Source organism: Thalassophryne amazonica, chromosome 15 (assembly GCF_902500255.1).
Source record: "Thalassophryne amazonica chromosome 15, fThaAma1.1, whole genome shotgun sequence".
NCBI classification, from domain to species: domain Eukaryota; kingdom Metazoa; phylum Chordata; class Actinopteri; order Batrachoidiformes; family Batrachoididae; genus Thalassophryne; species Thalassophryne amazonica.
Window position 1 is genome coordinate 81,321,298 of NC_047117.1, and position 13,241 is coordinate 81,334,538.

A 13,241-nucleotide genomic window follows, 5' to 3' on the forward strand; every position below is an offset into this window, starting at 1 on the left:
CTCTGGACCCTGAGACTCATGTCAAGCGTGTACGTCAGGTCCTGCAGCGGTTGTTGGAGAACCGGCTGTTTGTGAAGGGCGAGAAGTGCGAGTTCCACCGCACTTCTTTGTCCTTCCTGGGGTTCATAATCTCCTCCAACTCCGTCGCCCCTGATCCGGCCAAGGTTGCGGCGGTGAGAGACTGGCCCCACCCAACAAGCCGTAGGAAACTGCAACAGTTCCTCGGCTTTGCAAATTTCTACAGGAGGTTCATTAAGGGCTACAGTCAGGTAGTTAGCCCCCTGACAGCCCTGACCTCCACTAAAGTCCCCTTCACCTGGTTGGATCGGTGCGAAGCCGCGTTTAGGGAGTTGAAACGCCGGTTCTCGACTGCGCCAGTTCTGGTGCAGCCCGATCCTACTCGCCAGTTCACAGTGGAAGTGGATGCCTCTGACTCAGGGATAAGAGCCGTGCTGTCCCAGAGCGGGGAGTCCGATAAGGTCCTCCACCCTTGTGCCTATTTTTCCCGCAGGTTGACCCCGGCTGAGAGGAATTATGACGTCGGCAATCGGGAACACTTGGCGGTGAAGGAGGCTCTTGAAGAGTGGAGACACCTGTTGGAGGGAGCGGCGGTGCCCTTCACGGTTTTCACGGACCATCGGAACCTGGAGTACATCCGGACCGCCAAGCGGTTGTACCCCAGGCAAGCCCGCTGGTCACTGTTCTTCGGGCGCTTTGACTTCCAGATTACGTACCACCCCGGGACCAAGAACCAACGGTCGGATGCACTGTCCCGGGTGCATGAAGAGGAAGTCAGGGCCGAGCTGTCAGACCCCCCAGAAACCATCATCCCCGAGTCCACTGTTGTGGCCACCCTCACCTGGGACGTGGAGAAGACCGTCCGGGAGGCCCTGGCACGGAACCCGGACCCGGGGACCGGCCCGAAGAACAAGCTGTACGTCCCACCAGAGGCCAGAGCTGCAGTTTTGGACTTCTGCCATGGGTCCAAACTCTCCTGTCATCCTGGGGTGCGTAGGACCATGGCAGTAGTCCAGCAGCGCTTCTGGTGGGCATCTATGGAAGCCGACGTCCGGGACTACGTCCAGGCCTGCACCACCTGCGCCAGGGGCAAAGCAGACCACAAGAGGACCTCAGGACTCCTCCGAGCCCTACCGGTGCCTCATCGCCCCTGGTCCCACATCGGCCTGGACTTTGTCACGGGCCTCCCGCCGTCCCAGGGCCACACCACCATCTTGACGATAGTGGACCGGTTCTCCAAGGCGGCCCATTTCGTGGCCCTCCCGAAGCTCCCTACGGCCCAGGAGACAGCAGACCTTCTGGTCCACCACGTCGTGCGTCTGCATGGGATACCAGCGGACATCGTCTCAGACCGTGGCCCTCAGTTCTCCTCTCAGGTTTGGAGGAGTTTTTGCAAGGAACTGGGGGCCACCGTGAGTCTCTTGTCCGGGTATCACCCCCAGACGAACGGACAGGCAGAGCGGGCCAACCAGGAGTTGGAGCAGGCCCTCCGTTGCGTTACCTCCGCGCACCCGACGGCCTGGAGTACCCATCTGGCCTGGATTGAGTATGCCCACAACAGCCAAGTGTCATCTGCCACCGGCCTCTCCCCGTTCGAGGTGTGCTTGGGGTATCAGCCCCCATTGTTCCCGCTTGTGGAGGGTGAGGTCGGTGTGCCCTCGGTCCAGGCCCACCTCAGGAGGTGCCGCCGGGTGTGGCGAACTACCCGTTCTGCCCTGTTGAAGGCCCGGACGAGGGCCAAGGCCCATGCAGACTGCCGGCGTTCCCCAGCCCCTGCATACCAGCCTGGGCAGGAGGTATGGTTATCAACGAAGGACATCCCCCTTCAAGTGGAATCACACAAGCTGAAGGACAGGTATATCGGACCCTTTCCCATCACCAAGGTCCTCAGCCCGGCCGCAGTGAAGCTACAGCTGCCAGCTTCACTGCGGATCCATCCTGTTTTCCACGTGTCCCACGTGTTGGAGTGCGGGCTCCAAGCACGAGAGGGCGTCGGAGCCGCTGGAGGTGACAGCTGTCATTACTCAACACCAGCTGTCACCCATCACCACCACTATAAAGACCGGACTGCAGCTCCACCTCCTCGCCGAGAAATCGTCTACCATACAGGTAATTTTTCTCTGCTGAACAAAACATTGAGTAATAGTCTGAACTTCTTTTGCAGCCGTTTTCCTGTGGTGCTTGCCTTGTCTGTGGGATTGGCGTTTGGTGTGATCAGCGACGGCTTCGCTTCACACCCCAACCAGATAAGTGGTTAGACAGGAGCTGCACGAGTGTGTGATTGGAGGTGGAGGTTCTCCCTCCGTAACTGAACACAGACTGTGGGATTACTGAGTGTGCGGACTCACACTCATCCAGAACTGTTTCTGTTTTCTGCCAGCAGTACCGGGTCTGACTGCTGAAGACAGTGGCCACCTGGGGCGCAGGGCTTGGCGGCTCCGGTGTTCTTCAGGTCCGTTGGTGGTGAGGCTTGTGTGGGTTCCGGCTTCTCTCTCACCGGACGTCTCCTATCTTCGAGCCTGCCACACGTCACCTTTTGTTGGATTGATATAACACATATTTGTATCTGTCTGTATCACGTTGTGCACCTTCACAACATTAAATTGTTACTTTTTGGCTATTCCATTGTCCCTTCATTAACGCCCCCTGTTGTGGGTCCGTGTCACGACACTTCCCCAACATCTCAAGCTCCAGGGGAGCGTCGGTGCACAGCCATTTTCAGATCTCTCCAGAGATGCTCAATCGGATTCAGGTCTGACCACTCAAGGACATTCACAGAGTTGTCCTGAAGCCACTTCTTTGATATCTTGGCTGTGTACTTAGGTTCATTGTCCTGCTGAAAGATGAACTGTCACCCCAATCTGAGGTCAAGAGTGCTCTGGAGCAGGTTTTCATCCAGGATGTCTCTGTACATTACTGCCTTCATCTTTCCCTCAATCCTGACTAGTCTCCCAGTTCTTGCCGCTGAAAAACATCCCCACAGCATGATGCTGCCACCACCATGCTTCACTGTAGGGATGGTGCCTGGTTTCCTCCAAACATGATGCCTGACTTTCACACCAAAGAGTTCAGTCTTTGTCTCGTCAGACCAGAGAATTTTGTTTCTCATAGTCTGAGAGTCCTTCAGGTACCTTTTCGCAAACTCCAGACGGAGTTTCTAAGCAGTGGCATCCTTCTGGCACTCTACCATACAGACCTGATTGGTGGATTGCTGCAGAGATGGTTGTCCTTCTGGGAGGTTCTTCTCTCTCCACAGAGGAATGCTGGAGCTCTGACAGAGTAACCATCAAGTTCTTGGTCACCTCCCTGACTAAGGTCCTTCTCCCCCGATCACTCAGTCTAGACGGGTGGCCAGCTCTAGGAAGAGTCCTGCTGGATCCAAACATCTTCCAGTTATGGATGATTGAGGCCACTGTGCTCATTGGGATCTTCAAAGCAGCAGAAATGTTTCTGTACTCTTCGCCAGATTTGTGCCTGTCTTGGAGGTGTACAGACAATTAATTTGACTTCATGCTTGGTTTGTACTCTGACTGTCAACTGTGGGACCTTATATGTAAACAGGTGTGTGTCTTTCCAAATCATGTCTGATCAACTGACTTTACCCCAGGTGGACTCAAATTAAGCTGTAGAAACATCTCAAGGATGATCAGTGGAAACAGGATGCACCTAAGGTCAATTTTGAGCTTCATGGCAAAGACTGTAAATACTTATGTGCATGTTATTTTTTTAGTTTTTTTAATAAATTTGTACAAATCTCAAAACAACAACAACAACTTTTTAACATTGTCATTATGGGACATTGTGTGTAGAATTTTGAGGAAAAAATGAATTTCATCCATTTTGGAATAAGGCTGTCACATAACAAAATGTGGAAAAAGTGAAATGCTGTGAATACTTTCCAGATACACTGTATACTGATGAGATCTGTAAAGATTTGCCATGAACAGAAAAACCTACTATGGAGATAAAAACCATTTTTGCACAAGGCTGCAGACACGTTTATTTCTGCTACAAAATTTACATTTTTACATGGTTGTCTGTGAGCATTGACTCACTTTTGTAAATAGCAATTCAGAGAACTACATGGTTTGGCATTTCCACTTTGGCTTAATTTTTCAGCACTGGAGGTCACTTTTAGGGAAAGATGGGCAGCTTGTCATATTTGTGAAGCAATCTGTGCAAACTGCGTGTAAATGTCCAATGTTCATCCATTGAAGAAATAAATAAATGCATTGCTTCAGGTTGACATGGATGACTGGAACATCAAGTAAATAATTACAAAAATAATTTCTCCTTCTTCGAGTCCCTCCAGCTGGTGGTTTGGTGATTGTCACAGTTATGTATGAGCAAAAGCGTCGCTGATCTCCAGTCGAATTACAAAATTTATTAGAAGGGGTATTCCCTCACTAATGTCTACCAAACTGCATGTAATGACGCTCCTGATTAATCTGGAAATGGTGTGCAGTAGTAAATTTCCTTAGTCGTCATACTAAAAAAGCAGTTATTATTTTCTGTTGAGGGGAGCAGAGGCGAGTGTTTGTAGCCTCTGATTATTGCAGTTGTCTTTATTTTTCTTTCTCTTGTCGCGTCTCTCACAGCGTCTCCATCTCAGCGAGGATGTTGCTGGTGCAACCTTCATGGCAGCTGGCAGCTCAGCTCCTGAGCTCTTCACATCCGTCATTGGTAACGCTGCTCGTGGACTGTATCCCTCCCTGATCACTTCCACTGTCTGAGTTGTTTATTTGTTTTTTTTGATAGCTGTGTGACATCTGTTTGTCGGCACTGCACATGCTTGACTGTCATTGCATATGCTAATGACTTTAAAAGGCTCATCACAAAGTTGTTGACACATTCTGTCCCCAGGGGTGTTCATCACAAAAGGCGACGTGGGTGTTGGGACCATTGTGGGCTCAGCTGTCTTCAACATCCTCTGTATCATTGGAGTTTGTGGTTTCTTTGCCGGTCAGGTATGATGCCAAAGAAGAGTACGGTGGGACTGAGAGGTTATGGCTTTACCTGCACTAACCTGATTACCGTAATTTTTACTAGTTCGAGGGTTACTGCAACTTATACTCCAGAAAATACACTAGTCGGTCAATGTCTACGTTTTTAGGCATCTACTTCCACCATGGAAAAGAACTTTTATTCCACATTAGTGTGCTCACTTCCATCAGTTCCAAAACTTATAATGCTGTCTATCAATTTATCTGGTCAGTTAGCTAGTTAACACATTCAAACTGACTTTTCAGAGGTTGTGCTCAACTTACTGGACAAGGTTTGAATCAAAACGATTCCCGTAATCGAGCTGTTTCAACAAAAACTAAACCAGTTCTTCACCTGAAAATACGGTTACCAGCTCGGACCCCCCAAAAAGGGACTTTTTTCTGTATGAATCATAATCATCCTTTGATGATGTCCTTGATTACATTGGTTACACTCAAAACTGGTGGAAATGCAGAATGTTCTATAACAAATAAAATAACACTGAGCTACATCAGTTCAAGAACCCATTCTCTGTTGGTAGTACAGGCCTGTCAGTAGTTCCAAAGCCATGAGGCTGTCATGTTTATAGGTCCGGATAGGACCAAACCATTACGGGTGAGGGACTCAAACGCTGGGAGCAAAGAAGAGAACGGTTTGTGAAAGAAAAGAGATTTATTTACAGTAAATTAATAACTGAAAGTGCTGCGCTGGGGATGTCTGCAGAGCCGAGACAGGGCCCGCTTGTAGTGGTGGACTTCAGTGCGCACCGAGCCAGGCTTCAGTTTAAGCCTGGCTGGAAGCTGGAATAAGCTGGAATCCTGAATATGGGGACTGGAACCGGAGCCAGGTAGGATGCGCAAAGCCGAGGACGAGTAATGTTCTAGGAGGGGGAGAACAGAAGGTGAGTGAATGCACTTGTAACGCTGGAAGCCTTTAACAACTGACAGTTCACGGTAGGCTTAAGGCAGGAACGTTCACAGTTCAGGAAATAAAATTCACTGTTCAGGAAATGTTCACAGTTCATTGTCCTCAGAAGGTCAGAGGTCAGATGCTGCATGTCTTATGACACAGTTCCAGTTAAGCTTGGCTTGGCTTCAGAAACGACTTGAGAGTTCTCAGTTGTTCTGCACATCAGTTCATAAAGTTTTTGGAAACAGTTCTTGGTCATGCACAGTCACAAACAGGAGCAGGGTGAGAGCGGAATCTCACAAACTCACAGTCATGCAGGAACTTAACTGGATGAGGCAGAGCGGTGCGCTCTGGGGCTTAGCGCAGCAGCGAGTTCCAAAGTGACATAGTGCTGGAAGTGGAGTGGGAGCCAGGAGCAGCCCAGCATGGAAGCCGCACAGGAAGGCATCTGGAAACACCAAAAGGTCAGCGAGCCTGTATTACAGAAAATAGACGAGTCCAGATTACCTTGAGAAGAGCTGCGGGAAGCTGAGATGTAAGAATGCCTGGAAGCATCCGTGTAGACGAGGCCATGAAGCAGTATTCTGCAGTCATCCAGGAATCAAGATTCTGGCAAGATCAAGGTCTCAGTGGAGTTTAATTAACCCGCTCCTGATCAGGAGCTCATGAGCGTCAGGTGCGAGGAGATGATGAGAAGCAGGTGTTCCTCGACTCTGCAGCGCACCACCTGGAGGGAAAACAGAAGAACAACACACAAACAGGACAGAGAGCAAGGGCAAAGGCAGACCACAACAGAGGCAAAGTGCAGTTAAATACTAGAAAAACTGGTTTCAAAATTACTTCCCATTCTAATTCCTTGGTTACCTGTTTCTGCCATTTATCTGCAGCCACCCATATGGTTTGCTTAGCAGGCCATACATAAACATTTCACAGCTGTTATGTGGATGTTAAATGGACTGCATTTATATAGCGGTTTTCCATCTGAATCAGAAGCTCAAAATGTTTTACAGTGATGCTTCACATTCACACAGACACACACCAATGTCAGTGTGCTGCAAGGCAAGGTGCTCAGTCCACTTCGGAAGCAACTTGGGGATTAAAGACCTTACCCAAGGGTCCTTAGTGATTTTCCAGTCAGGCAGGGGTTTGAACCGAGAATCCTCTGGTCTCAAGCCCACCATTTAACCACTAGACCATCACCTCCCTGTATGAAAATTAGTTCACTTGTTTTGACTCATCCTAAAAGCAAAAAAGCTGTAAAAACCAAACACACTAAGTATCCTTCATTCTTCACGTTTAATTCATGTTTTGTAAAGGTGGACTTTGTGTTCTGTTTATTTGTTTGTTTCTACAGCAGTTTTTTTTTTTGTATTTATTTATTTATTTTGTCCTCTTGTCTTCTGCTTATCTCCACATATGTGCAGTATCACATCACATTGGATAGGGTTGGTAGCTCTCATTGCCGTTGTGTCCTTTGGGGTGTATGCTGCGTCAGATTCAGAGATAACTGAAGATATTGCAGCCTGATGAAGCACAGGGCAGGGCCTCACATAGAAATGAGCAGAATATTTGGATAAGTCCTCTACTCTAAAAAATATACACCCTGGATTACATACATTGAACTCCAAATTGTGATGTCATCACAGATTGTATATTATGTGTAATAACAGAGGGAGATGGGCAGCGTAATGGGTATTCAAGTCAGCTACTGTATGTAGTATTTAGTCTCATCTGGCGAGGTTGCAGACTGCATTATGGCGTCACCGTTCACAAATTTGTTTCCCTTCATGTTATGCTACGTCAGATTTCTTTTCCTTTTTGTTCAGTTGTCTGGTCACACTGCAAAATGCTAGAGTCAGAGGAAGTATGGCCGTTTTGGGCTCCTGTATTAACATAGTGGGCCAACATGGCAGCCTACATCATGGGGCCCGCTCCCATGTAGTTAAAGTGCTCAGATTATGAAAACACATCAATTCATTGTTACAGATAATTATGCACTGATGAACAGGTGGTTATGAATGCTATATTCTGTTTATGCTAATAACGCCACCCTAAATTCTACACACTGTAGCTTTAATGGACACTCTTAAGTTAAACTATTAAACCTCAGTAGTGCTTATTTTCTGGTGTGTTGCACAAAGTACAGAACAACTTTTTTGATGCTGCATCTCAGCAGCAGTGAATCCACATCTGACTCACCACAGATGTATACAATACGAATGCTGTGTGGTAGGATGCTGAGTTCGAGTCATGGCATCGTGGGCTCCAGCATTGTATTTTTTTGTATAAACACACGGGAGCATTTTTAGTGTAGGAAGTTACCCTGCAAGTATATTTTTCATTGACTACTATCTTGTAGGTTAACTTACAGTAAGTGCACCTCTGTTTATGTCAGTGTGTTACTAGTGTCAGAAGCATTTATCTTCCACATTGTGGGAAAAAGTCTAGCAAGGTTAAATGTTGCTAGAAAATAAAGATAATTGATGTTGTATTGTTATTTTTGTAAATGCTATACATTAACACTGAGTTTGTTTTTTCTGTTTCTTGCAGGCAGTGAAACTCTCTCATTGGGCATTGCTTCGAGATTCTATTTATTATACCTTGTCTATCACAGCACTTATTGTGGTAAGTGCTTCAGGATGCATAAACGTGTTTGCTGTACAATGTTGTGATCTTTGCAGCACTTGGGAAGCAAATTACTAAGGAATCTGAGTGGATTTGCAGTTACTGAAGTTGCAGCGACATTCATATATCTTGGCAGTGACTTTTATATCTCTGGGTCCTTGGCCTTTGGCATTGAGAGCCGTCGAGGTAGATCTTACAGAATCATGCTGGACAGCGGTGATCCTGATATCTTTGCAGGAGAACGAAGGCCCAAGTGTTTTGGGTCTTGGTGCTTCCTATCTTGCTGTATAGTTGTGATAGTTTGAAGTTAACCAGTGACCTATAGCAATGAGTGAGTGTCTGCTGCTTGGATTCTTCTCCAGGTCAAAGTCAGCCAAACCAGTTATCATCTATGATCTCATTTCAGCACCTTTGGGGCCACAAAAGCATTATAACTCTTACACTAGTCCACCGAATTGGGAAAAAATCAGTCTCTATTTAAAGCTGGCAGCATGTGCAACGAGATCATATGCATTAGTTTATTTCAACTCCAATATGATGTGATAACATGTTAAAATAACCACGTTACTGTCTGGCTAGAAGCCAGTTACATTCCTAAATTTCTATCACAACTTTATCCAGATCCGTGTGGAAATAACATTTGTGGAGGCCCATGTCATAATTCAGTTTGAAAACATTGCCCACGCCAGACGTATTTTATTTAATAATTATGTTGCTTTTTTGTCACATCAAACATAGACAACAACACAAATGTTGTATTTTATTTATTAATTATGTTGCATTTTTTTGTCACATCAAACATAGACAACACAAACTCACACTAGTTTGTAGTGTATGACTGGATTTAGTGGTTTTAATATTTTATATTTTCTTTGTTTATTGTGCCACAGAGCATCTATCCTTAGTGTCAACAAAATGTTTTTTTTTATTATTGTTTTTGAATAACATATAATTAAATATCATTTTTAGGCATGTTTTATTTTTTCCAAGGTTTTTGAGCCCTGGATTGTTATTGCCTGCCCCTAGAGGGGTAGATGTGTAAATACAGAATTTAACTTCCAGTTGCTGTTTTAATTTCACTTTTGTCTTCTTTCTCTGTAGTTTATCTACGATGAGAAAGTTTGCTGGTGAGTAATTTCTCCTGGATTTACATTTATTTAATTTTTAAAATACTAAAGTCTACAATTCACTGATGTTGTGTTTGTGTGCTGGCATGCAGGTGGGAATCTCTTGTCCTGGTTCTTATGTATGCAATCTACATCCTTATCATGAAGTGAGTGCAAGCCTCACACTAATTTCAGCTCACAGTTGCACTTAGCTACAACAGGTTTCCTTTAATCGTTTTTTTTTTTCTTCTTGTGTGGGCCAGGTTTAATGGCAGGGCACACCGATACTTTGATCGTCGAAAGAAGGGTTCCATGAATTTGGCAAATGGGTTGACAGGAAGCACTGATCTTGAGGATAATGTCACTTGTGATGCTACAGCAGTCCTGCTTAAGAAAGGTAACAAAATCTGTTGTGGTTAAACCAGGCTGTGTCCTCACATTTGCACTCAGGCAGAATGATCACCCTCAGTACTTTGGAAACTGTCTGAGTGGTTGGGGAAGTGAGTACAACACCCTACAACCTTGTTTGCTCAGCTCTACTTTGATGATTATAGAGTAAAAATTATGACATCGTTAAGGGCTCCTTCACACGTAACATGAAATTGGGCGAAAGAAGCAGAACATCCATGCACAAAAAACGAAAAGGGGAACCGCGAAACATTCCACCTGCTATCGGGAGGGACACACGGTCAGATAGGTGTGAACGATACCACGGCGACACATTCTTGCATGCTCGTGTCAGTGCTAGATGTACGCCAGGAGGTAATAAAATATGGATTACTGTTCTCCCTTTAATGTTTCACATGAATTACCTGATGCGCTCATCTCATGAACACATCAGCCGGTATGGCGTGTCCAGCGCGTAGTGATCCGCTGGTGACCGCATTGCAAATGTGATATATGTAAATTATTACAATGTGGGGAAATTCCGCAGTTACACGTGCCTCACAGTGGCATCCAGCATTGCAGTGTGCTGACACGGCGGTCAGCTGACAGTCGATATATGTTTTAATTTATTTCCACGTGAGGAAACATGCTGACATCCGCGCTTCACAGTGAAGTTATGCAAGATCATATTCTACAAGCAACGACAGGTGTTCTACAGCTGTGACTTGCCAGCACAGATATCTGAACTGCAGGTCGCAGGGACACACCCACTTTTGTCTGTGGACCTTGTCAGCTCACAAAAAAAAACACCTTGCGTGTACAATCAGGACCAGCTGACAGTCGGCGGTCAGCTGACAGGCGCCGTATGTCCACAACAAAGCGTATGTGCAAAGTGATCGCACATGAATGAGTTCATGCTTTCACCCTTATTTGTTTGATTTAATTTCTGCTCTTTCTGTCTGCCATGTAAACAACAATTTATGTGGTGCAAATGACATCAGCCTGCCCGGCCAGCTCATTTGTTTCACATGATCATGTCTGTACATAATTATCAGCATGTCATGAGGGCATGAGTGCCCAATCCACACATGTGCATTGTGTGTTCACCAGCTGAGTTGCATTGCACAGTGGTCAGCTGTTCTAGCAGCGCACTACGGTGGTCAGCGACCAGACTCCAGGACCCTCAGCCACAGCTGATAATGTTGGATTTAAGGTGTGTCTGTGTTTTGGGGAGGATGACACACTCCACAAGCCATTTGTGTTGGGGAGGGGGACACACACACACACACACACACACATTCTACAAGCCATTTGTGTTGGGGAAGGGGACGACGACGATGACGATGACACATTCTACAAGCCATTTGTGTGTGTGTTGGGGGGGTTCAGCACAGTCACACCCATATGTGTTGCTTAGCAATACCACACTTGTGTTGCACTTAGACAATTTTCACAGACATCTCAAAGGTGGTCATCTGCGCTCTACTCTCATGCTGGGAGCAAGAATAGCCCCGCCTTTTCTAAGTGCCGAGCGAGCGGTGTTGGATGTTCGTGTGTGACACCTGGCATTTGGCCGACACCTACTGAGAGAGGGGTTGAATGGGCACTCACAGGGCACTCGCTGTCTGTCACCTGCCTGTGTGCACAAATGGTTGTGGTGACAGCTGTATGAGGAGTTTGAGGCAGCTCCGATTTTTCACGAGTGGCATGCAATTCCTTCTTCGTATGCCAGTCGGCTTCAATCATGTTATGTGTGAAGGGGTCCTATGCTCCTGGCTTCAGTGGCAGCAGGGATCTCTTTTGCCAGAGTTCCATGTTGTCCATCATCCAACACTCTGTCTGCTTCAAGTGTAAGCTCCTCTTTCATGCAGCCTCCCATGCTAGCTGGTGATAAAACAGTCATGATAATGTATCATGACAAAATTTAGGTTGATAACGATGTTTTAGACTTTCATACTCGATATGGACAGATCAGATCTGACACAACAGAAATGTGATCAGGTGGAGAGCTTTCACACTGCCTGCAAGTTTGTTTACCATTTTGTCCTCTACTTGTCATTTACTTTTACAATACTCTTGAGTTTACATCCTGCGGCTATCCAGTGGTTCACTCTGGGCTTCTGATTGGACAAAGCTCCACTGCGGGATGTGAAGTCTGAATGAGCAGAGAGAGGACCCAACACAGCTGTTCCAGATCAAACTGAAGAAAAGGACAGCGCTGTGTTTTTTTTCTATCTTCACTCTCTCTCCTTCTGTTGGCAAGAAGGTGTGGTGGAGTTGTTTGATGTCCGCGCTGCGATGACACTGCACGAATAGTGAGGAAATATGACATTATGTTTCAGACCATGGCGAACCCTGCTCAAATCCAGCTTCCCTCAGTGTATATGTGTCTTTCAACCAGGAAAATCCTTCTGCTAAATGCAGATCTCTGTATTGCCCGTTGAAATGTGATGTCATCTGTCCTTCAGAGTCCCAAATCTATCCCAGACCGACGAATTTGCCAACGGGCAAAATATTTAAATCCGTAACTAATCCTTTTTCTCTATCCGTCATGGAGTGACACAGCCTTTAGCTTGAACATCAAAGTACCAGAGCATTAGCTGTCACAAAGTGGATAGAAGCCCCGTACACAATCAGCACTTTAGTTGCATCAACGATGTCTGTTGTGCCTCTCCAGCTAACTTCCACTGTAAGCCATCGGTGCTGATGGTGGATGAGCTGCTGTCTGCATACCCCCACCAGCTGTCCTTTTCTGAAGCCGGCATGAGGATCATGATCACCAGTCACTTCTCCCCAAGAACCCGCCTCACCATGGCATCCCGCATGCTTATCAATGAGGTAAACAGACATTAGATTAATATAATCAAGTACATTTGGATTTACATCAGGAAGTGTATCCGGAATAAAATGCGAATCCATACCGGATATGCTCTGGTGACTCTGAGCAATTAGTTTAGTGATGAACAGCGACAAGTTTCCTCACACGGGGTAGAAACATCAATAGCATCCTCAAGACACAATTTTATTAAATGACAGCCAGAACCCAGAATGTCTGCATAAATACAAAACAAATAACTGAGGCAGCAGACAGAGTGAGTGTGTGAATGTTAATGTGGTTTTTGATATTTTCACTAAGACACCTGTCTGCTGCAGTCTACCATCTGGATATAAATCCAAACCACACAAACAAGGTGGTGCATTTCACAAAGGAGA

General features: G+C 46.1%; 1 protein-coding gene across 1 annotated transcript in view; it reads left to right on the top strand.

The window, feature by feature from the left end:
• The window catches only part of LOC117525873 (sodium/potassium/calcium exchanger 3-like), a 118,096-nt gene that overhangs the window by 96,195 nt on the left and 8,660 nt on the right, over positions 1-13,241 (top strand). Inside the window, exons 5-11 of the mRNA XM_034187807.1 lie at positions 4,617-4,701; positions 4,882-4,985; positions 8,461-8,535; positions 9,637-9,662; positions 9,755-9,808; positions 9,905-10,038; positions 12,706-12,866. Of these exons, the coding sequence (XP_034043698.1) occupies positions 4,617-4,701; positions 4,882-4,985; positions 8,461-8,535; positions 9,637-9,662; positions 9,755-9,808; positions 9,905-10,038; positions 12,706-12,866 (639 nt within the window). The remainder of the gene's footprint in view (positions 1-4,616; positions 4,702-4,881; positions 4,986-8,460; positions 8,536-9,636; positions 9,663-9,754; positions 9,809-9,904; positions 10,039-12,705; positions 12,867-13,241) is intronic.